A 25,796-nucleotide genomic window follows, 5' to 3' on the forward strand; every position below is an offset into this window, starting at 1 on the left:
AGGTAGTATTAACTTAAGCAAAAACTATTTTCTTAAAAAGGGAAATGGGGGAAGGTGCCGATTATCTTCTAAAGGTAAAACAAACCTTTCATAAAACAAAACACACAGGCTGGGCTCAGTGGCTCCTGCCTGTAATTCCAGCTCTTTGGGAGGCTGAGGCAGGCAGATCCCCTGAGGTCAGGAGTTTGAGACCAGCCTGGCCAACATGGTGAAACCCTGTCTCTACTAAAAATACAAAATCAGCCAGGCATGGTGGCGCATGCCTGTAGTCCCAGCTACCTGGGAGGCTGAGGCAGGAGAATCGCTGGAACCCAGGAGGCGGAGATTGCAGTGAGCTGACATCACTCCACTGCACTCCAGCCTGGGCGACAGAGCAAGACTCTGTCTCAAAAAAAGGAAAAAAAATAGAACACATAGGCAAGCCCTGGCCACAGTTTATTGGTCCAGTCTGCACCCTTGATGCAAACTGAGCATCCCTAAATAAACAAAATGCATATATAATATGGAGCCAAAGGTAACTAATCTTTCTAACAGCAATTATTTTGCCTTAACCTCCACCTCTACTATCTACTAAGTATAGATAATTGGAGAAAGTACAGTCGTTTCTGTATGCCCCTGAAATCTGAAAGAAAAAAACCTGAATTTAGTGGTAGTTCAGACTTAGGCCCTTCTGGCCAAATGAAGTAGCTGTTCAGCTAATTCAAGCCACATGTCCCTCTTGGTCTTTATATAACTGTTGGGCCTCTTGAGTTTGTTTCTTTGATGAGTATACTCTGCTATCTTTAACCCTGGAAAGTTTTCCCATGGAAAATTTAATTTTATCTTTCCTTTTTTATGAGAAATTGTATTCTCAAGCTGGCAGACAAGAAGAAAAGACAGTCTGGAAATTCCAGATTTGATCTAAATGTCAGCAAGCCAAACTAATAATTATGGCCACATATCAAGGCAATTTATGCAGAATATACGGATCACTTGAGCATATTAGATTGTGTTCATTATATTCTTTTTTATTTTCGTTCGTTCTTTCTTTTTTTTTGAGACAAATTCTTGCTCTGTCGCCCAGGCTGGAGTGCAGTGGCATGATCTCGGCTCGCTGCAGTCTCACCTCCCGGGATCAAGCGATTCTTGTGCCTCAGCTTTCTGAGTAGCTGGGATTACAGGTTGTGCCACCATGCCCGGCTAATTTTTATATATTTTGTAGAGACGAGGTTTCACCATGTTGGCCTGTTGGCCAGGCTGGTCTCGAACTCCTGACCTCAAGCGATCCACCTGCCTTGGCCTCCCAAAGTGCTAGGATTACAGGCGTGAGCCACCATGCCTGGCCGTGTGTTCATTATATTCTTCTGGACTCTACTCTGAGGGATTGGTCTGCTTTTATCAAAAATTTTTACTTTGAGCATGTAGAAAAGAAATCACCACCTATGTTTTTAGAAGGGCCACATCTGGGTATACAAGTAGCGGTTTGAGTACCCATACAGGCATTCTGTTTTTGACTTCAGTACGGTATTTAATAAATTACCTGAGATATTCAACCCTTTATTGTAAAATAGGCTTGGTGTTAGAAGGTTTTGCCCAACCGTGGACTAATGTAAGTGTTCTGAGCACTTTTACATTAGGCTAGGCTAAGCTATGAGGTTCAATAGATTAGGTGTATTAAATGCATATTTGACTATTACAATATTTTCAACTTATAATAGGTTTATGGGACGAAACCTCATTATAAGTCAAGGAGCATCTGCATGAATTAAGAGAAAAACAAACATAAAAACACTAAGTTACTGGTTTACAGGTACTAATATAGACAGCACATGTTATTCCCAGGCTGTTTTCTGATTTTAAGCTGTTGTTACTTCTCCAAAGCAACTTTGCTTTCTGTTCTGTCTTTTTTTAATCTACTGCCAAAGCTCAAATCTTTCCAGGTCATCAAAGGAATGACATACAGGGACCCACAGGAGGATGGGAGGAGTGGAGAATCATGAAGCCATCAGAAATCATCGACGAAACCATGAGATCTGAGTTTTTATGACCTTTCCTCTGGTCTTTGTATCTTAGGATAAGGGCGTTTGGAGCTTTGCCTCTGAAGAAAACGGATCCAAATGAGCCCCACAATTCCTTCATATTTGTGGGACTGTCTTTTTATTTCAACTGTATTTAAGTACCGTTAGTACTTTCATGGAAATCTGAAATTCCAGTAGTGTTCTGTTTTCCCCAAACTGACTTTTTAAAAATTATTAATAAACATACATTTAAAATATTATACAGCACTTCACTGTGGTATTACTAACAATTCTGTGTTCTTGGAAAGGCCCCCAGAAACTTTGTTTTTATTGACAGAAGTCTCAAAATTCTAAGAAGTGGAGCCGGGTGCGGTGGCTCATGCCTGTAATCCCAGCACTTTGGGAGGCCAAGGCAGGAGGATCACTTAAGCCCAGGAGTTTGACACCAGCCTGGGCAATGTGGTGAGACCCCATCTCTACAAAAAAAAAAATTTTTTTTAATTCCTATAAGTGATAAAAATAAGAGAATGTAGACAAAAGTCATAAATTCAATTCAGTTACACTCACATTATACAGGATGATCATCTTTTAGTTTTATGTGCAGCCTTTTTACTTGACTATAGTTGTCTTCTAATAAAAGTGTGCTATAAATATGAATGTAAAATTTGCAAGTTATTATAGAAATTAATAAATTTGGAAAGGTATCAGTTTCACTGAGTTATTGATCAATGTACAGCTTGCATAAAATAGAAAGAAATTAGTTTTGCATTGAAAATATAAACACACCCTGGCTGGGCGTGGTGGCTCACGCCTGTAATCCCAGCACTTTGGGAGGCCAAGGCAGGCGGATCATGAGGTCAGGAGATCGAGACCATCCTGGCTAACATGGTAAAATCCCGTCACTACTAAAAATACAAAAAACTAGCCCGGCATGGTGGCAGGCGCCTGTAGTCCCAACTACTCAGGAGGCTGAGGCAGGACAACGGCGTGAACCTGGGAGGCGGAGCTTGCAGTGAGCCGAGATCGTGCCACTGCACTCCAGCCTGGGTGACAGAGCAAGACTCCATCTCAAAAAAAAAAAAAAAAAAAATATATATATATATATACACACACATATATAAACACACCCTACAATATGAATTTGCAAAGGAAGACCATCTGATTTATGTGTATAAAACATTAGGTCTGTTCTAAAACTGGTAGTTCTTTCTTTTAATCACTCCCTCCTATTATGCTATATGAGAGGCTTATCATGTTCATGTTTTATGTTCCATATTACACAAGGCCATTTGGGATTCTTTGTCTTTGGAAAAATTAATAAACAGTATTTTATTAAAATATTCAGTTGTCACTTTGGGAGGCCGAGGTGGGAGGCTCTCTTGAGCCCAGGAGTTCGAGACCAGCTTGGGCAACACAGTGAGACCAAAAAAAAAAAAAGTTCCGTTGTAAAGCATTGTTAGTCTCTATAGTTGTAGCATGAAGATGTAAGTGTACTTGTGATTGAAATGGCTTTGTGATTTTGAAACTGCTTTTAGTTTTTGAGACAGGGTCTCTGTCTCCCAGCTAGAGTGCAGTGGTGCCATCATAGCTCACTGCAGCTCAATCTCCCGGGCTCAAGCAATCCTCCCACCTCAGCCTCCCAGCTCCCAGGTAGCTGAGACCACAGGCACATAACCACCACACCCGGCTAATTTTTTTACTTTTGGTAGAGACAGGATCTCACTATGTTGCCTATGCTGATCTCTAACTCCTGAGCTCAAGTGACCCTACCACCTCAGCCTCCCAAAGTACTGGGATTACTTTACTGGGATGAGCTACTGCACGGGCCTAAACTGCTTTTAAAGTGTATAATTGGACACCTATAAGTTGTCACTGCTACCTAGAGATCATTAATGGTGAGCCGGGTGGTTATTGGGCCAGGATGGTTCAGAGATGGGCAGTTAAAGAGAATCTAACCGACAAACAGAAGGGAGTATGTGTTTGTGTCCATGAAGGACAGTTCAAGGAGGGGCTCATAAAGGAAGGATGAGAGAGAGGGAACACCCATGAACAGTGCCACGGCATGTCAGCTGTTTCATTTTGTGGCTTTATGTACAATCTCCACAAATATGTAAAGACAGGTGGTTCACAACAGTACTACCACTAAGCTAGCTCTGTGGAAGAAACATCTTAACAAAAATTGTTCCGTGAGCAACATAATCCACCTGTTCCAAGAGACTGTCAGGTGATATTTTTTTCATTTTTTTGGTCTCCCGCTTTTTTTTTTTTTTTTTTTTCAATTTGAGAGCAGGTACTGTTTATTAACTGACCAGCTTAGAAAAATAATCATGGTGGACACCTTAGCTCATTCTTCTAATAAGCCTATTGATCTGGTCCTCCCTGTTGCCAGCATCTCCACCTTCTACAAAATGGGTGGTCTTTTTCTTCATTCTGCCTAGTGGAGAAGATAATTTGAAGGGCCACAGGAAGTTATTTGCTTCTTTGAAGCGTTTTCCAATGGTATAGATCTCATGAATCAGATCCTCCCTGCAGATGATACCATATTTACCGAGAGATCGAGCCATCAAAGCTTTGTCTGTCAAAGCAATTTGCTTCTTACTGATTTTGCCATAACCACACTTATAGATTAGTTCATTTACTGACTTCAGACTTGGGTACCCCCATGCAATGTATGGCTCTACAATCCTCAGCATGTTAATTGAAGCCTTGTTGAGCTTCACAAAGGTTCTGTTGAAGATTTGACGAAGGGAAGAAGCTGCAACACCTTTCAGACCTTTGGGCTCACATCATTGATACCTCTGATCCTGATGACAAACGCCAATTCGGGTTCTGCAGGTACATAGAAGTTGCCAGCTTGTCTTGCCATCCTCGCCATTCGAATTTCAGTTCTGTACATCTGCCTATATTCCTTGTGATAGTGCTTCGCTTTTTCATAGATAAGCTTCCTCCTTGCCTTTCGAAGCATCTTTTGGGCAAACTTCTTTCTCAGGCACTTGATCTTCAGCTCTGCGAAATTCCTTCGCTTTTTCTTAAGGGTTTCTGGCACAGCAGGAAACTTCTTCTCTTCTACACCTTCCATGGTTCCAGCCAGAAAAAGAGTGGTCTCTGCTTCTTAAAAATGGGTAAGAACACTAATAGGTTGCCTGACCTGTACTTAAAGTTGGAGAACAATGTTGTCTATATACATTCCCCCCATGCTTAAAGCCCTTCAGCTTCTCCTTTTAGGATAAAGATACCTGCAAATCACCCAGACCGTCCTGAGGAGAGCTGGTCACTTCCACCTTTGCACCCCAGCATCCCTCATTCACGTGATGTGTGACTCATATCACACTTCATCTACAATTACTTCTTTGTGGGTTTGCCAACACCACTAGATTATGAGCTTCTTAAAAAACAGAACGTATGTGTGTTTCCTTGTCAAGTACCCCATTCCCAGCAAGGTAGCCCTCGGTAAATGTTTGTTTAGTGGACTGACAAAGCAGTCTTAGTTATTCAATTCACTTTCAATCCAACTATTAAGAGTTAGATTCTACTCAAACCAAATTCTCTACTAACTCTATTGTTGGGTTTGAAAATTTTTTTTTTTCTTTTTTTTGGAGGCAGAGTCTTGCTCTATCCCCCAGGCAAGAGCGCAGTGGCGCGATCTGGCCTCACTGCAACCTCCGCCTCCCGGGTTCAAGTGATTCTCCTGCCTCAGCCTCCTGAGTAGCTGGGATTACAGGTGTGTGCCACCGTGCCTGGCTAATTTTTGTATTTTTAGTAGAGACAGGATTTCACCATGTTGGCCAGGCTGGTCTCGAACTCCTGACCTCAGGTGATCCGCCAGCCTCAGCCTCCCAAAGTGCTGGGATTACAGGCGTGAGCCACCGCGCCCAGTTGGGTTTGAAAATCTTAGAGTTTAGGTAGGGCGCAGTGGCTCACGCCTGTAATCCCACCACTTTGGGAGGCCAAGGTGGGTGAATCATTTGAAGTCAGGGGTTTGAGACCAGCCTGGCCAACATGGTGAAACCCCTTCTCTACTAAAAATTCAAAAAAATTAGCCAGGCGTGGTGGCGGGCACCTGTAATCCCAGCTACTGGAGGGTGAGGCAGGAGAATCACTTGAACCCAGAAGGTGGAGGTTGCAGTGAGCCGAGATCGCGCCACTGCACTCCAGCCTGGGTGACTGAGCGATACTCCGTCTCAAAAACAAAAAAAACCAAAAAAAAACTGGAAGTGGTGGCTCATGCCTGTAATCGCAGCACTTTGGGAGACTGAGGTGGGCGTAACACTTGAGGTCAGGAGTTCAAGACTAGCCTAACCAACATGGAGAAACCCTGTCTCTACTAAAAATACAAAAAATTAGCTGGGCATAGTGGTGCACTCCTGTAATCCCAGCTACTCGGGAGGCTGAGGCAGGAGAATCACTTGAACCTGGGAGATGAAGGTTGCGGTGAGCCGAGATCACACCATCGCACTCCAGCCTGGGCAACAAGAGCGAAACTCCATCTCAACACCTCCCACCAAAAAAAAAAAAAAAAAAAAAAAGAACTTGGAAGTGTTTTCCCTTTCATAATAAAATCTAAAGTAATAAAGCGATTAGTATTTCAAGAAGTAACAATTAATGAAAACAAATTTTGATGTACATTAGTATAGAACTATATTAAATAAAGTATACTTGTATATAGTATATGTATCCAAAAAAATCACAAACCTTCCACACGCTGCATATTGGTTTCATTATTTTATAGCTACTGTTCATATATTTAAAAATAGAGGAGGCAGCTGTTCCCAGGACAGCTGAAATTAACTTAGAGAAAGGGATTTGCAGTACAGTAGCTTTTTAAAAAGTCTTTGTGCCAATTTAAAAAAAAAGTATATAATTGAATATCTGCTCTCAAAATTAATCTTAATAGACCTTAAATGCAGCATTTTTAGGCGTTGTGCTGTGTTCTTGCAACAGAAGTGAACTTTTGTACTCTGAATATGGGCATTTAAAATCATAGATGTGCAGCTTTTCTTTTTTTTTGAAACGGAGTCTCCCTCTGTCACCAGGCTAAAGTACAGTGGCGTGATCTCAGCTCACTGCAACCTCTGCCTCCTGGGTTCAAACGATTCTCCTGCCTCAGCCTTCCGAGTAGCTGGGATAACAGGCGTGTGCACCACACCCAGCTAATTTTTGTATTTTTAGTAGAGATGGGATTTCACCCTGTTGGCCAGGATGGTCTTGATCTCCTCACCTCGTGATCCACCCACCTCGGCCTCCCAAAGTACTGGGATTACAGGCGTGAGCCACCGTGCCCAGCCTTATTTTTTTAAGTTGTAAGCCGTTGTTACAATGACTCCAATAGAATGTACTTTTTCATTATTCCCAGTCTGAGGTGCTAAGATACTTAAGTGACTCATTTCATCAACATAACAAAGTTGTTTTTTAAAAAAGCATTTGTGTATGGATCACTGCTTCTTAACTAAGGTTAAGTCTGTCTCCCTTCAGGCTCCTAGGCCAGGATACCTCCATTCAGTTCTCAACTTCACTTTCCTAGCCATGTGGCTTTGTGCAATCACATGACATCAGAATCCTGTAGGTCCTGGAAGCTTTTAGATGTATGATTCTACATTGTAGAAATAAAATGAAACTAATTGTTAGGATAAAACATACTGTAAAAGAATTTGTTATTAAGAAAAGCCTTCTTTTGAGAAGGACCAGAAATATTCTGATAATTTACAAGTAAACATCTCTTATTTGGTGTCTTTGTTGAATTCTCTATGTGCAGATCCAACCATATAGCTTGTGTTCATTCTGCAGAGGCACGAATGCAGTCTGCAGGCTATGGCTGCAGTTTCTCAAGACTCTCACTGGTAAATGGTAGGGAAGAGAACCCTGTCATGTCTTACCCATCTCAGTCAGGTTCCTGGGCAGGTACTGTTAGTTCAGAGGCTCTTCCTAGCCCTCGTTCTTGGCACCGCCTAGACAAGTTTGCCCATCTGGGAGTGATCCTTTTGTATCTCTAGACTGACCTAACTCAGATTGTAAAGGATACAAAATCTGCCCTGTGCCCATGTCCCCTCTCCTGTGAGCTCTGCTGCCCCACAGAGCCTGTTCTCCCACAGTTGCCCACTGGGATGGAGAAGTAGTGGATCACTCGATGGGCACCCAAGGCTGCAGGCTCTGATCTGATCCTTTCCTTCTCATCCAGTCTAGACAACCTGGTACATTACCTCTGCCATGAAAGTCTAACTTTAAAAGGAAATCACCCTGAGGGGTCGTGTTGTTCAATCTCTAGTCTCCAGAAGACAGGTCACAACCCTATCTTAGAACAACTTGAGCCCTAGACGGAGAGTCAAGATCTGGGTACATGCACCCCACTACTGCAACCAGTGGGTACTCAGGAAAAATGAACAAGGCAAGAGACCAGTTTCTAGAAGCAGGGCACAGAGTAACAACAAAACCAGCATCCAGGGTGACTTAATTGTCAAAGCACAAGACATCTTATATTCCCATAGGATCAAGACTGGTTCCAGAGGTGCTGTAGGAGCTCAGTCAACTGCTAAAAGGCATCGGGGGATGGAACAAGGGGTTGTGGAGATAAAAACTGAGCCAGATATTGCACCACTTCCTAATACTTCTGTCATATGTATTCTAGCCAGAGGCCCACAGGCTGCACTACATATGAGTCAAGGTAGCCCAGACCTTCCTTTAATTTGGCTAATGACTTTTTTTTTTTTTTTGAGATGGAATCTCACTCTTGTCACCCAGGCTGGAGTGCAGTGGCGCGATCTCGGCTCACTGCAACCTCTGCCTCCCAGGTTCAAGTGATTATCCTGCCTCAGCCTCCTGAGTAGCTGGGATTACAGGTGCCCGCCACCACGCCAGGCTAATTTTTGTATTTTTAGTAGAGATGGGGTTTCGCCATGTTGGTCAGGCTGGTCTTGAACTCCTGACCTCAGGTGATCCGCCGCCTCGGCCTCCCAAAGTGCTGGGATTATAGGCGTGAGCCACCGTGACTGGCCATGACTTTTTTTTTAAGTCCAAATATAGCAGAAAAGATTTCCCTGAAGAAGACTTTAGAATCAAGCGGATATGTGATTCAATAATGTCTTTACCATTGGCTGGCCATTTAATATTGAATTTAAACAGCCTTTCTAATTTCCTGCCGTATTTTCTGTTAAAGAGATATTTCAATACAGTCCCAGTAATATCGTTGTCATAATTAAGATTAATTTCAGCACATAGGAAAGAATGGTTATTCCCAAACTTGTCTACAGATTGGAATCACCTAGGGAAGGTCAAAAAATACAGATGCTTATTTCGCTGCCTCCTCCACCCACAAGAGTATTTCTGTGACACAGCCTAGTCGTCTTTGGAATTTTTGGCCTCCCAAAGTGCTGGGATTACAGGCGTGAGCCACCGCACCCAGCTAATTTTTGTATTTTTAGTAGAGACAGTGTTTCACCATGTTGGCCAGGCTGGTCTTGAACTCCTGACCTCAGGTGATCCACCCGGCTCTGCCACCCAAAGTGCTGGGACTACATACAGGTGTGAGCCTCCGCGCCCAGCCTCCTCTGTGTTTTTTCTTGGGACATCTGAAGACAGTGTCAGGCTGTAATTCCACTTGTGGCCAGACATAGGAGAATGTAGAAAGTTCCCATGTCGTGTGTTGTAATCTCCCACAGAATGAGAAGAGACGAAGGCAAAGATAAGTGACTCTGCAAGGGGCAGCTCATGGAGATCCAGTGAAGGGAACATCTAATCAGTTTGATTTCGAGTCCACTGTACGGTAAAGCCCCTGAATGCTAATTGAAAAGTAACCTTGGAAACAAGAGCCCGGTATTGTGCTCTTGCTGGGGCCGATATGGGAATGAGCCAGGACATACAAAGGATTAGTCCAAGACGGAGTTTCAACTGGTCCTGAGTTCCCTTATTTTTTGGCTTTTATTTTCCACTTTGTAGCATTAAATCCTTTGTCTCGTGTTCCTGGGCCAGCCATCTGAATGTATCAAAGTTCCAAAAAGTTGAATATGTGGCTTTTTAGTTTCAGTGTCCTTTAATGGCTCTTGGAGAGAGTCTCTGAATTCTGAGAGCTGGGGAACCATCTAAATCATTCTAAAATTTAGAAGCCAGCATCGTCTTCCCTTTACACAAAATAGGACTATAAAGCTGCACGGTTTCAGATGTTGGGGGAAGGGGCTGTCCCTTCACCGGCTGTTATGAGTTATGATGTGCTTATGAGTAAAAGTAATACTTCATGGTTCTCAGTGTCTGAGGACTAGAATACTGTTTGATGCCCAAAGCTTATATTATACTCTCTTTCTGATTCAGAGCAAATTTTCAAATTTTATCCCGGTAACATAGAAAACATTTCAAATACTGGTGAGAAAAATCGTCTGTCTCAGGAACTGTGAAATAATTTTCTACTTGACCTAAGAAACCTGATGGAATTAGGCTGCTCTTTCTTAGAAACAAAGACCATTGCAAATTAAATCTTCAGGAGATGAGCCCTCCAGCCTGCAGGGTTTCTGAAACATGCGTTCTGAATAAGACACTTATATTTTATTTTCAGGGTAATTCTACAGTTAATAGGAATTATATAAGTACTTTGAAAATAGCATGTTTTTTTTTGTTTTGTTTTGCTTTGAGATAGGGTCTCACTCTCTGTTTTCCAGGCTGGGGTACAGTGGCATGATCTCGACTCACTGCAACCTCTACCTCCCAGGCTTAGGTGATCCTCCCACCTCAGCCTCCTCAGTAGCTGGGACTACAGGCATGCATCACCATGCTCAGCTAATTTTTTGTATTTTTTGTAGAGACAAGGTCTCACTTTGTTGCCCAGGCTGGTTTCGAACTCCTGGGCTCAAGTGATCCAAGCGATCCACCCTTCTCGGCTTCCCAAATTGCTAGGATTACAGGCATGAGCCACCATGCCCAAGCCAGCATGTTTTGTTTTGTTTTGTCTTTAACTGAAAACTACTACAGATTAAGAATCGCTGATTTTGATACTGCATAATACTAAATTGTTTATGACAATAAGGATATTCTGTTTTCATTAATATTTGGCACTTACGTAATGTGTTACCTTTCATATTTGATATTGAAAATTGACAAGTCCAAGCCACATTTCCATTACTCCCAATTTTTTAAGCTTCGTGACTGTTGAATTTTTTTATAGTTCCCTATTATAGGTATACAGTTCTACTTGAGGGTTCAAAAGTAAAACAGGGCCAGGCACAGTGGCTCACACCTGTAATCCCAGCACTTTGGGAGGCTGAGGCGTGTGGATAATTTGAGGTCAGGGGTTCCAGACCAGACTGAGCAACATGGCAAAACCCTGTCTCTACTAAAGATACAAAAATTAGCTGGGCTTGGTGGTACATGTCTTTAAGCCCAGCTACTCGGCAGGCTGAGGCAGGAGAATTGCTTGAACCTGGGAGACTGATGTTGTAGGGAGCCGAGATCACGCCACTGCACTCCAGCCTGGGCAACAGAACAAGACTCCATCTCAAAAATAAATAAATAAAAGTAAAACAGTATATAGGCCAAGTTTGTGGTATATGTGTGTTTCTATCCTATCAGTTTTAAGTTCTGTGAAAATATCACAGATATACAATATTTTGGATATTTTCCAAAATATTAAAACTGGTACTTTGGGAGGCCAGGGCAGGAGGATTACTTAAGACCAGGAGTTCAAGACCAGCCTGAGCAACATAGTGAGACCTCATCTCTACCAAAAAAAAAAATTAAAAATTAGCCAGTTACAGTGGCACATGCCTGTTGTCCCAGCTATTCAGGATGCTGAGGCAGGAGAATCGCTTGAGCCCAGGAGTTTGGGGCTGCAGTGAGCTATGTTCACGCCACTGCACACAGCCTGGGCAGTAGAGTGAGACCCTGTCTCCTTAAAAAAAAAAGCAAAACTGAACTAAAGCAAGTCCCTCTCTTGTCTATCACATCTTATTGCCATTTGAATTTGTTAGGCTTTCATACTAAAAACAAAGGTTGTGCTTTACGTAGCAGTGAAAATAAGAATAACCATAGCTCTTGGATCAGGAAGAATCTAATTTTCAGTTGGTTCACTAACAGCCAACATTTGATGAAAAGTCATATGGATCCTGGACCCTCATTACCTTCGGGTTTGACAAGCATCCCGGTCACATATGCTCCTTATTTGGGGGTCAGTCTGCGGCAGGCATATTTGGAAAATCAGGTCCAGAGAGTTTCTGTATCTCTCTCTTTCACTGCTTAAAAAGGTTCGGAAACATCCAATCACCACTGAATATTTTTACCCTTCCCCACACCCCATTGGTGGTTACAGTTTCCAGTGTCTCAAAAGAGCTAATCGTTTTATCAATTGGATCACTTTTTTCTTGTGATTCTAAATTGGCCAAGGCCCAGTGTCATTTAGATCCTGAGCCTTGGACCTGGACATGGGAGTATGGCTCGTTTGCCTCTGATTTGGCAGCAGGACTCATTGCCGCACAGATCCGACTGACAGGGCCACACAGCTAAGTCATGTTCCACGTTCCCAAGCTGGAGCTGCCATGGTTCAGATCCTCCCAGACAGACCCATGATGCACAGGTGTGCCCTCTGGGAGCCTTTGCTCAGGCTTCAACCCCACTCCCTCATTGGCAGCAGGTTTTGACTCTCTTGGGCAAAATCCCAGCAACGGCGCAGTCTCAATGCAACGCTCTGTCTTCTGTCTTCTCAGGGTCCTGTAGCATCCACAGTATCAGCGTTTTCTGTCCTCTCCTCTGGGCCTGGCCTTCCTCCACCCCCTCCTCCTCCGCCTCCTCCAGGGCCACCTCCACTTTTCGAGAATGAAGGCAAAAAAGAGGAATCTTCTCCTTCACGCTCAGCTTTATTTGCCCAACTTAACCAGGGAGAAGCAATTACAAAAGGTGAGAGAGAAAACAAGACCTTGAAGCTGCCTCCCTTTCCCTCTGGCTCCCAGACACAAAAAGCCGCTGGAGCCCCAGTGATGGATACACCACTCCATCCCTGCCTCCAGCGTGCAGGGAGAGGGGGAGCTGGTGCTGGGAAGACAGGAGCCTGCCATGTTCCTTATGTCCATGCAGACGGGCTCAGGGGGCACTGTGTAGACCAGAAAGAAGTATTCGGAGACTCTGGGTTCTAAATGGACCACTGTGCTGCATCCTTGCTTTAGCCCCCGGTGCTTCCACATCATTGTCCACAACCAAGGCACCAAGATCAAGTGAAATAAAAATAAAAATGGCAGGCTAGGCATGGTGGCTCACACCTGTAATCACAGCACTTTGGGAGGCCAAGGCAGGCCTATTGCTTGAGCCCAGGAGTTCAAGACCAGCCTGGGCAACATAGTGAGACCCCATCTTTACCAAAAATAAACAGAAATTAGCTGGGCACTAGCTGCTAAGGAATCTGAGGTGGGAGGGTCACTTGAACCCAGGAGGTAGAGGCTGCAGTGAGCTGAGATCGCACCACTGAACTCCAGCCTGGGTGACAGAGTGAGACCTTGTCTCTAAATAAATAAAAAGTAAATAAATAAAAGTGGCAAACATTAGCTCCTCTGTCCTGAAGCAGTGTACAGGCTTGTCAAAGAATTATATCCCACTATACTGGGCTTGGAGCTAAGAATCCAAAATTCTAAATTTTTCTCTGGCTTCAACTGGTTCTGCTGTGCCCTGTGAAACTCATTTGCAAAGTAAAGGAATGGATTCATAAAGTCAATTCCATATCCTGATATATACTCACTGGAGTGCCCTAAACTTTTAGGCTGTGTCTGGAGAATGATTTAGCTGTAAGAGAAGAAGTAAGACATGATCCTTTTTCGTGAGGTGGTTTGCTCTTTGCAGAATTTTTATCTATCATTTTATCTCCCAACAGAAGAGGTTCCTCAAATTAAAAAAAAAAAAAAAAAAATACTTGGCTGGTGCAGTGGCTCACGCCTGTAATCCCAGCACTTTGGGAGGCCAAGGAGGGCGGATCACCTGAGGTCAGGAGTTTGAGGACCAGCATGGCCAACATGGTGAAACCCCGTCTCTACTAAAAATACAAAAATTAGCCAAACATGGTGGTGCATGCCTGTAATCCCAGCTACTTGGGAGGCTGAGGCAGGAGAATCGCTTGAACCCAGGAGGCAGAGGTTGCAGTGAGCCGAGATCACGCCACTGCACTCCAGCCTAGGTGACAGAGCGAGACTCCATTTCAAAAAAAAAACAACAACAACTTACAGTGCTTCTATCAACTCTAAACTTGTACAGGACTCAGCTCCTGCATCCTGACTTGGAGAAAGCACTAGACTGTTTTGAAAGTGGCATTACCAAAAGTTCTTGTGCTCTTTATTTACATCATGTTGATCTAGCAAGTTAGAAACATTTCCCTTTGCATAAAATAAATGTGTCCATGTGTGTTGTCCTTCTAGGGCTCCGCCATGTCACAGATGACCAGAAGACATACAAAAATCCCAGCCTGCGGGCTCAAGGAGGGCAAACTCGATCTCCCACCAAAAGTCACACTCCAAGTCCCACATCTCCTAAATCTTATCCTTCTCAAAAACATGCCCCAGTGTTGGAGTTGGAAGGAAAGAAATGGAGAGTGGTAAGTGAAGCATTTTAACCTTTATTTTCCTGACACGCACCAATGAAAGGACCAACAGCCAAACCATTTACCAAGATCTGAAGGATTTCTTTTTTTAAATTTTTTTATTGATACATAAGATTTATACATATTTATGGGGTACCTGTGATATTTTGTTCATGCATAGAATGTGTAATGATCGGCACTTTGGGGGGCTGAGGTGGGAGGATCACCTGAGGTCAGGAGTTCGAGAACAGCCTGGCCAACATGGTGAAACCCTCTCTCTACTAAAAATACAAAAATTAGCCGGGCATGGTGGCACGTGCCTGTAATCCCAGCTACTTGAGAGGCTGAGACAGGAGAATCACTTGAACCCGGGAGGTGGAGGTTGCAGCGAGCCGAGATCACGCCACTGCACTCCAGCCTGGGTGACAGAGTGAGACTGTCGCAAAAAAAAAGAATGGGTAATAATCAAGTCAGGATATTTAGGGTGTCCATTACCTTCAGTATTTATCATTTGTATGTGATGGAAACATTTCAAGGCCTCTTTTCTAGCTATTTTGAAATATTTAAGACAGTTTTGTTAACTATAGTTACCCTACTCTGCTGTCGAAAGTTACAATTTATTCCTTCTGACTATATGTTTGTACCCATTAACCACCAAAGTGAAGTGACAGAGGCAAAAACCACTGGCTAGAGTAGAAACCAGGGTGTTTCTGAACGCTTCCATAAATTTTCACAGGTTCTCATGCATTCTTTTCTTCAACTTTTTAAATTATTTTGTAAGTGGTGGTAAAATACACGTAGCATAAAATGGACTGTTCACCATGTTTAACCGTCCAGTTCAATGGCATTAAGTCTGTTCACATGGTTGTGCTGCCATCACCACCACCCACTACAGACCTCTTTTCATCTTGCAGAACCAAAAATCTGTACCCTTAAACAATAGCTCCCTATTTCTCCCCCCACACCCCTCCCAGCCCCTGGCAATTACCATTCTACTTTCTGTCTCTATGAATTTAGCTATTCTTTCTATAAGCTTTTAATCAGGCAGCAAGACGGACCGTTAATATATGGAACTGGGAAGTCTGTGCCCCACTCTGATTTGCTGTGAGATGTTTCGTTCAGTCCCATGGATGGAGGGATTGATACCTCTGTACCCTACTGCTGCCACCCCCCACTGCCCGGGCTAAGTGTGTGAGCAGGACATAGACACTTCAAATGGGAATGAAAGCTGGTGTCTCCTGCTGATCTGGAGGGCTTCCCTAAAGATGAAGGACCAAAGTCCCTGGAGAGTTGTCATCGCCTTGAAAACACAATGGGCTTAGACCACTGCCGTGACCCTTCACCAGCCTCTTTGCCCAACTCCTGTTTGACACAGCAGGTTTTGCTGCAGCATCAAGTCCAGACTTGGCATCAAGCCCTCAGCAAAAAGCTCTCACATCCCTGCTCCAGCCTCCCACCTGCTAGGGTGCCTGATACCTGATGTTTACAGATACTGACTTGCTTCCAAGAAGTGGTTCCGTTTTTCTCATCCTAACAATGACAGAGTAAGACCTATGGTTTCATCTATAAGGAGATTGTTCCAAAAGAATATATTGCAAAGCCATACTTCATGCTGAGCTCATGGTAATTTCAGTGTGCAGTGGATTCTGTTTATATATGCTGATGTTTAATATTTGTATTTGTCTTAATTCTAGGAGTACCAAGAGGACAGGAATGACCTTGTGATTTCAGAGACTGAGCTTAAACAAGTGGCTTACATTTTCAAATGCGAAAAATCAACTCTTCAGATAAAAGGGAAAGTAAACTCCATTATCATTGGTAGGGCAGAATTATGGCTCTATGGTTATTATGATGTTTTATAAACAAGCTGTATGTATTTAGTGGAGTTGGTTTTTTGGTGTGTTTTTTCTCCCCCCCAGACAACTGTAAGAAGCTCGGCCTGGTGTTTGACAATGTGGTGGGCATCGTGGAAGTGATCAACTCCCAGGACATTCAAATCCAGGTAAGCAGAGCCTTTCCAACCACGCTGTAATAAGCAGCCTTTCCAACCACGCTATAATAAGCAGCCTTTCCAACCACGCTGTAAGCTGCGGCCTTGCACAGACCACTCTGCCTCCAAGAAGCAGCCTTGCGGCCAGACGCGGTGGCTCACGCCTGTAATTCCAGCACTTTGGGAGGCCGAGGCAGGCGGATCACGAGGTCAGGAGATCGAGACCATCCTGGCTAACACATTGAAACCCTTTCTCTACTAAAAATACAAAAACAAAATTAGCTGGATGTGGTGGCAGGCACCTGTGGTCCCAGCTACTCGGGAGGCTGAGGCGGGAGAATGGCGTGAACCCAGGAGGTGGAGCTTGCAGTGAGCCGAGATCACGCCACTGCACTCCAGCCTGGGCGACAGAGTGAGACTCCATCTCAAAAAAAAAAAAAAAAAAAAAGAAGGAGCCTTGCTCCCCCATGGCCACCTAAAATACTATTCCTGTTCCCTCTGGACACAGCTCTATCATCACGTCCTTGGTAGACCCCTCTCTTACTTCTCAGTGTTAGTTCTTTCTTTTCTATCTCTTCTAACAGATCCCATTTTGTGTTTCCATTACTGGCATACCATCTCAATTTCAAGTACAGCTAACTGGCCAGGCATGGTGGCTCATGCCTGTAATCCCAACACTTCGGGAGGCCAAGGCGGGCGGATCACCTGAGGTCAGGAGTTTGAGACCAGCCTGGCCAACATGGTGAAACCCTGTCTATACTGAAAACACAAAAATTAGCCAGGTGTGGTGGTGGGTGCCTGTAATCCCAGCTACTTGGGAGGCTGAGACAGGAGAATCACTTGAACCTGGGAGGCAGAGGTTGCAGTGAACTGAGATTGCACAACTGCACTCCAGCCTGGGCAACAGAGAGAGACTCCATCTCAAAAAAAAAAAAAAAAAAGGACAGCTAAGTAATCTTTATAGCCCCAGAAACTTGCACAGTACCTGCACATAGTAGGCGTCCAGTAAATGTTTGATGAGTATATGATTTGAGTGAATCAACTAATGCATAAATAAAAATACTGTGAGACTCTCCTAGTATGATTAGCACCATTCCAAAGAGAACTTTTTTCTCAGGAAAAATTGGTCCTAGATCATGAGGGGGAAAAGTTTTTCTAAAGAATCAGTGAGATCATCAGAAAAACAACCTGAGAAGTAGGGTTGGAGTTGAATTTGCAAAACAGAAGAAAATCTGTGAATTAAAATCTTTAATAATTTTGATTTAGCCACATGGAATTTTATGATATGCCAAAATCTAAAGGACTTCTTGGTTTTGGCCAATTATAACTTCTATCTTTTTCTTTCTTTCTTTCTTTTTTTTTTTTTTTTTGAGACAGAGTCGCTCTGTGGCCCAGGCTGGAGTGCAGTGGCGCAATCTTTGTGCACTGCAACCTGCACCTCCCAGGTTCAAGTGATTCTCATATGCCTCAGCCCCCCAAGTAGCTAGGATTACAGGTGACCATCACCATGGCCCAGCTAATTTTTTCTATTTTTAGTAGAGACAGGGTTTCACCATATTGGGCAGGCTGGTCTCAAACTCCTGACCTCAAGTCCGCCTGCCTCAGCCTCCCAAAGTGCTGGGATTACAGTCATGAGCCACGGCGCCCAGCCCCAGTTTAGTATTTCTGATCACTACATTTATCCATTTAATAACACTGCTTTCTCTCCAAACTATTATGCATGAAAATTTTAAGGAGGTTGCTCATCTTCAGAAAAAGCCCGGTACTTCAAGGATGATCATGGTTCATAGAAACCTAATGAGACCACACTTTCTGAAGAGCTATTTTCGATAGTGGGAGTTCCTATGTAAAGAACCACGCTATTTCCCACTTTACATTATTTTTAATTTTAAAAAACTAGAAGTAACAACAGTGAAGTAATATTTGATGGCAGAGGTGAGAGTACATGTTTAGCCATAGTCATGCAATCATAGTGTGTTACAGTTGACAAGCATCTTGGAAACAATGCAACCTAACACACATACCACAAACACACCTTAATTTTAGAGAGTTTATTTCAAGCTCCCTTTCATTCTTACAGAAATTAAGCTTAGGTAGCAATGGTGAAACCATATATAAGGAGTTAGCATTTTTTTTAATGTAAATACATCACATCCAAAATATACAACCAAGTAAATTAAGTATAAAACGTGAAAATAGAAAGTTCTAAATATTCATCATGTTTTTTGGAGGGAGAAAAAAATCTTAAACCAAGAAGAAACAGAGGAAATTTTCAAACAGATAGGCAGATATGTCTACCTAAAAATTTAAAACTTCTGAATTCCATACAATGGAATACTGTGTAACCATTTTTTTTAAATTATACTTTAAGTTTTAGGGTACATGTGTACAATGTGCAGGTTTGTTACATATGTATACATATGCCATGTTGGTGTACTGCACCCATTAACTCGTCATTTACATTAGGTATATCTCCTAATGCTATCCCTCCCCCTCCCTGCACCCTACAACAGGCCCCGGTGTGTGATGTTCCCCTTCATGTGTCCAAGTGTTCTCATTGTTCAATACCTATGAGTGAGAACATGCGGTGTTTGGTTTTTTGTCCTTGCGATAGTTTGCTGAGAATGATGGTTTCCAGCTTCATCCATGTCCCTACAAAGGACATGAACTCATCCTTTTTTATGGCTGTATAGTATTCCATGGTGTATATGTGCCACATTTTCTTAATCCAGTCTATCATTGTTGGACATTTGGGTTGGTTCCAAGTCTTTGCTATTGCAAATAGTGCCACAATAAACATATGTGTGCATGTGTCTTTATAGCAGCATGTTTTATAATCCTTTGGGTATATACCCAGTAATGGGATGGCTGGGTCAAATGGTATTTCTAGTTATAGATCCTTGAGGAATCACCACGCTGTCTTCCACAATGGTTGAACTAGTTTACAGTCCCACCAACAGTGTAAAAGTGTTCCTATTTCTCCACATCCTCTCCAGCACCTGTTGTTTCCTGACTTTTTAATGACCACCATTCTAACTGGTGTGAGATCGTATCTCATTGTGGTTTTGATTTGCATTTCTCTGATGGCCAGTGATGATGAGCATTTTTTCATGTGTCTGTTGGCTGCATAAATGTCTTCATTTGAGAAGTGTCTGTTCATATCCTTCACCCACTTTTTGATGGGGTTGTTTGTTTTTTTCTTGTAAATTTGTTTGAGTTCTTTGTAGATTCTGGATATTAGCCCTTTGTCAGATGAGTAGATTGCAAAAATTTTCTCCCATTCTGTAGGTTGCCTGTTCACTGTGATGGTAGTTTCTTTTGCTGTGCAGAAGCTCTTTAGTTTAATTAGATCCCATTTGTCAATTTTGGCTTTTGTTGCCATTGCTTTTGGTGTTTTAGACATGAAGTCCTTGCCCATGCCTATGTCCTGAATGGTATAAAAACTCTCAATAAATTAGGTATTGATGGGACCTATCTCCAAATAATAAGAGCTGTTTATGACAAACCCACAGCCAATATCATACTGAATGGGCAAAAACTGGAAGCACTCCCTTCGAAAACTGGCACAAGACAGGGATGCCCTCTCTTACCACTCCTATTCAACATAGTGTTGGAAGTTCTGGCCAGGGCAGTCAGGCAGGAGAAGGAAATAAAGGATATTCAGTTAGGAAAAGTGATGCAAAAAAAGCAAACGGAAATGGGAGATAGTTACAAAGAATGCAAGAGTGATGTTGTAAGTAAATGGACAGGAAGACATCACTATCAATGGTCTCAGCTATTTAATGTAAGTTTAATGAAATTCACCTCAAAATCTCAACAGAGTTTTAAATGAAAAATGGTCTTAAAATTCATTTGGAAAACAAATGGACAAGAATAGCTAAAACAATGTGAAAGATGAATAAGGTGAATGGACTTGCATGCCTGATATTGACTCATTGTAAAGTGCTATATTGTTAGTGGTATACAAAAATAGATAAATGAAACAGACTAGCGAACCCTGAAATCAATAGATGCATAGATGGAAATTTGTATTTTAGGACAATTGATTATCCGTGTGGGAAAAAAATACACTGAATTCTACCTCACATCATACATAAAAGTAAAATGCTAATTGTGAAAAATAAATACTTTTAAACTTTGATAATAATATGTAGAAGAAAAATTTTATGCCTCAGAGTAGGAAATAAATTAATTAGGGTCAAAAAGCACAAACCATAAAGAAAGGACTGGTTATTTTAACTACATTAAAATTTAAATTATATGTTAAACAGAAGACATCATATGAAGCTGAAAGACAAGCCATGGACTGAAGAAAGATATTTGCAATGCAGATAATTGAAAAGGATTTGTATCTAGAATTTATAAAGGATTTAATAAGAAAAAGGCTGCTGGGCATGGTGGCTCACGCCTGTAATCCCAGAACTTTGGGAGGCTGAGGTGGGTGGATCACCTGAGGTTGGGAGTTCGAGACCAGCCTGACCAACATGGAGAAGTCCCGTCTCTACTGAAAATACAAAATTAGCCGGGCATTGTGGCGCATGCCTGTAATCCCAGATACTCAGGAGGCTGAAGCAGGATAATTTCTTGAACCCAGCAGGCAGAGGTTGTGGTGAGCTAAGCATTGTACTCCAGCCTGGGCAACAAGAGCGAAACTCCATCTTCAAAAAAAAAGAAAGAAAGAAAGAAAGAAAAAGGCTAATAATCTAATAGAAAAATGGGCACAGAATATTAAGGCAATTCAGACAAAAAAGAAAGTCGTTGATAAATATATGAAAATATGTATAACCTACCTAACTAGTAGAAGTATAGATGCCAATGAATACCACAATTAGTGATGTCTTCTCACACTCATCCATTTTGCATTCATACTGTCCTTACTTTGCATGGTGCTAGGTTAACTGAATCTTATGCCTATAGGAACTACGATTTGAGGATTGCCTATATACTAAGTCTGTTGCTATAGGATTGCTAAGGAAGTGAAACAATGAGAACCCTGATACATCAGTGTTGGGGGAGTAAATCTGTGACATTCACTGCAATGCAAATTGGCAGCATCTAAGAAAGTCACATTCATAGTCTGTGACTGAGTAATTTCACTCTTAGTGTATATATTAAAGAAGCCCCAGCACGTGCGCCAAGGAGACATATGTAAAAATGTTTATTGCAATATCATTCATAATGGCAATAAAAACAATTTAAATGTCCACCAATTGGTAAGTTAGTAAATAAATCCTCCCAATAGGATACTAGTTGGTAGTTTACCTAGTATAGCAGCTAAAATGAACCGGCTGGGCGCAGTGGCTCACACCTGTAATCCCAGCACTTTGGGAGGCCAAGGCAGGTGGATCACCTGAGGTTAGGAGTTCAAGACAGAGGTGGAGGTTGCAGTGAGCCGAGATGGCGCCATTGCACTCTAGCCTGAGTGACAGAGCAAGACTCTATCTCAAAAAATATAAAAATAAATAAATAATTTAGAAAAGACATCTAGAAATTACCAAAACATTACTGCAGACACATTCTTGAAATATAGATATATGTGCCGTATTATTATTTGTGGTAGAGCCCTATGTGTACCTGACCTATGTGTACCTTTTGCACTGGGGCTCAATTCCAACTCAGTATTCAGTTTCTGTGGAGTGAGAGGAGGAAACAGAGAACTAGAGTGACCTGGCCAGACTCCCCACAAGGAATTCTTTACATCACTCACACCGTCAACAAGAGTTGCTCCTGGTTTGCAATCCAGCCTTTTCTCCACGGTGAAAGGAGATGTCTTTATCGCTTTAATTACCATGACAAGAAGGAAAATTATAGAGTTGTAATATGGTCTTTGGGGGAACAGTCCGCCCTTATGGAGATTTTGGGGGGATGTCTGAAAACTGATTGTTAGAAGAGAAATTTAAAACCGATCAGAATTTTTATAGCACTTCGATATTTGTAAACAACACAAAGAATTGCCTCCTCTTTTGTATGATCCTACTTATCTATATAATGAGTGTCCTGAGCCAAGCCCCCAGTTTTGTCTCCTGAAATGAATACATTTCAGAATACCTAGCCATTCATCTCATGTAAGCCTCAAATTCAGCCACTGAGATTTTTATCCGGCAAAGGACTTATGTGAAAAGAATGGTAGTGTTTCTTATTTAAGTTCAGGAAAAATCTACTGTTTTTACTCAAGAATAGTTTTACTTGTAAGTGACAACATTAGAACTTGTTTTAATCCTAGTTTCATAGAGATTTGTCAAAAGTAAAATTTCAAGCAAATGAATATGAATGCATCTTGTTTCTTTTATCATGAAATCAAATACATGTTTGGAATCTACTAACAGGGTTGTGAGGCTTTTTCTGAACATCTAGCTGCTGTTTCCAAATTAATCCCTTAATTTTGTCTCAGGAAAGAGACGCTGAGGTTTGAGAATCCCCTTGTGTGGTCTTTTCATTCTGTCCCCGAATGACACCTATCCTATTCTGCCTGAAGACTTTGCCATTAACCCACCTCCCCAGCTTTGACCCAGTGAATTCTAACGCTTGGTTAAGCCCAAGCTAAAGCCGAGAGGAACTGAGATTGTATTTATTCGAGGGCATTGTTATTTCTGTTCCTTTGCTTTGGTCCCAGGTATTTTTTCCTATTTCAGGTAATGGGGAGAGTGCCAACAATTTCCATTAATAAGACAGAAGGTTGCCACATATACCTCAGTGAAGATGCATTAGACTGTGAGATCGTGAGCGCCAAGTCATCTGAAATGAACATACTTATCCCTCAGGATGGTGATTATGTAAGTACCTTTCAAAAGGCTGTCAAGAATTTTTCTGGAGCCTTCATTATTAACATTCTTAAGAGATTGATTAATCAGCTACCAACCTGCGAGCTTTATTTGTAGCATAATTCACAGGCAGGCGAGGAATTCAGGGAGCTGTCTTCCACATCTCTTCCCGCCTATTAGCTTCTTGACTGTACTCACTCCTGGATTTCCAATTCTTAAGGTAGTGTACTAATAATTCATTTAATGGACCAGCGTTTACCAGATGCACAGCATGCATCTGAGTTCGTATTATGTAGGACTAAATATTTTCCTTTGCTCTGGTGGAGGTAAACAGGAAAGAAGGAGAAATAAATACTTAGGGGAAAAAATGTGAGGACAGAGAAAGGACAATAAGTAGGGCTATTTGTGCAGCTATGCTTAAGTGAGAGGTTAAGTGTAAGAATCGGGAAGTTTTATGAAAATGCCAGTTCCCAAATCTTCCAGCTGGAGGTTGGATTCAGGAGGCCTGGAGTGAGGCCCAGGAATCCAGATTTTTAACAGGCGTATATCCCTTAAGTCCATCCAATGGCCCTTCTGAGAAACACTAGCCTAAGAGACTTGGCCACTATTTATTTTCTCAGCTTTCTCTCCTCAACAAAGCACTTTCTCAAAGAAGCGTACACGTATTCTCACATTTTGAAAAGGGCGTATGAATAAGTAAGTACATTTCCTGGTTCATGAAGTGTGATGGATTGAAAGTGGGGAAATAAATACAGAGAAGGCCAAGCACGGTGGCTCACCCCTGTAATGCCAGCACTTTGGGAGGCTGAGGCGGGCAGATCACTTGAGGTCAGGAGTTTGAGACCAGCCTGGCCAACACGGCAAAAGCCCGTCTCTACCAAAAATACAAAAATTAGCCATGTGAATCCCAGCTACTCGGGAGGCTGAGGCAGGAGAATCACTTGAACCCGAGAGGTGGAGGTTGCAGTGAGCTGAGATTGTGCCATTGCACTCCAGGCTGGGCGACAGAGTGAGACTCAGTCTCAAACAAACAAACAAACAAAAACAGAGAAAGTTCCCTCTAAGTCTGCCTGTGCAGGGAAGGGTGGGAGAAAACATAACTTAGCAGGCAAACATCTGGAAGAGGCGCTTCCTCAGCCTAAGGGGTCAATTGCCAGGGGCTACACAGCAATCAACACACAGGTTGATCTCCTTAAGCAGACAGTGTGACTGCTGCCACATTCTCCCTTCCCCACCTGGCAGTAAGTTCTTCAGCTCTGCTCAGCCACGTGTCATACATTACAGGCCAGAATTCATCATTTCAGTTTAAAAAAACCAAAACTCTGCAATCCTCAGGCCATGCTTTACTAGTAAGTGTGTATGGACAGTCTAACCCTGAGATAGAGAAGAGTCCTCTCTTGGGCCCTCCACCTAAAAAAATTCCTGGAGAGCTGATGCCAACAGCTTCAGTGTAGGAGAGCCAAAACTTAGAGGGAGGCCTGGCCTTTGCAGCTGTTTAAGCAAAAGGCTCAGCTGCATGGGACCGGATCTGCTAAGAAAACCAGTGGGATTTGGATGAACACTGCAGACTAATGAAGCTGGAATCTATGGGCGTGGGACCCAGGCACCTGTAATTGTTAAAGCTTCCCAGGTGATTCCAGTGGGGAGCCAACATTGAGATCCACCAGCCTAAAGGATGAGTGTAAGTCAAAACCTGAGCATTCATGCTAAAAACCAAGGTCTTGGCCGGGTGCAGTGGCTCACGCCTGTAATCCCAGTACTTTGGGAGGCCAAGGCAGGCAGATCACGAGCTCAGGAGATCAAGACCATCCTGGCTAACACAGTGAAACCCCGTCTCTACTAAAAATACAAAAAATTAGCCAGGCGTGGTGGCACACACCTGTAGTCCCAGCTACTCGGGAGGCTGAGGCAGGAGAGTCACTTGAACCTGGGAGGCAGAGGTTGCAGTGAGCCGAGATCACGCCACTGCACTCCAGCCTGGGCGACACAGCAAGACTCCATCTCAAAAAAAAAAAAAAAACAAGATCTTGCCTCTTATAGGTCAATTACCTTGTGGCCCTCTTCACGTGTTCTTGGTTGGAGCTGGTAGGGAACAACACAGAGGACCTGCCATGGGCATTATGGTGCGGGAATGGATGGAGGAGATGATTCATCCTGAAAGAAATTGGTCTCCCAGAGAAGACTCGTTAGCATATTACTAACCCCTCACTGCCAGGAACAGATTTGGGACAGCTGTAGTGCAATTACTATCAAAGAGGTGTCTTCATCTGGCACATTCTCTTCTTGGCCTGGTTCTTGAGAACAAACAGCAAGCCTCGTCTACCCATCCAGAAGAACCCCAGAAGGAATATTGGCTGCACAAACACACACGTTATTCAGATTGTGGGTTCTTTACTTCAAGATTTTTCCATTGCAGATTTTACTCAAGAAGAATACATCACTCATTATAGCAAGGGCTTTGCCTTTTATTTTATTTATTTATTTGTTTGTTTGTCTGAGACAGGGTCTTGCTCTGT

At 42.7% G+C, this 25,796-nt stretch overlaps 1 protein-coding gene and 1 pseudogene across 1 annotated transcript in view; one reads left to right on the forward strand and one right to left on the reverse strand.

The window, feature by feature from the left end:
- CAP2 (cyclase associated actin cytoskeleton regulatory protein 2) overlaps nucleotides 1–25,796 on the forward strand; it is a 162,399-nt gene that overhangs the window by 132,979 nt on the left and 3,624 nt on the right. The window contains exons 8-12 of the mRNA XM_054492451.2: nucleotides 12,677–12,866; nucleotides 14,369–14,544; nucleotides 16,224–16,347; nucleotides 16,449–16,531; nucleotides 23,152–23,292. Coding sequence (XP_054348426.1) covers nucleotides 12,677–12,866; nucleotides 14,369–14,544; nucleotides 16,224–16,347; nucleotides 16,449–16,531; nucleotides 23,152–23,292 — 714 coding nt within the window. The remainder of the gene's footprint in view (nucleotides 1–12,676; nucleotides 12,867–14,368; nucleotides 14,545–16,223; nucleotides 16,348–16,448; nucleotides 16,532–23,151; nucleotides 23,293–25,796) is intronic.
- Nucleotides 4,337–5,081, reverse strand: LOC129038920 (large ribosomal subunit protein uL30-like; annotated as a pseudogene).

Source organism: Pongo pygmaeus, chromosome 5 (genome assembly GCF_028885625.2).
Source record: "Pongo pygmaeus isolate AG05252 chromosome 5, NHGRI_mPonPyg2-v2.0_pri, whole genome shotgun sequence".
Taxonomy (NCBI): Eukaryota; Metazoa; Chordata; class Mammalia; order Primates; family Hominidae; genus Pongo; species Pongo pygmaeus.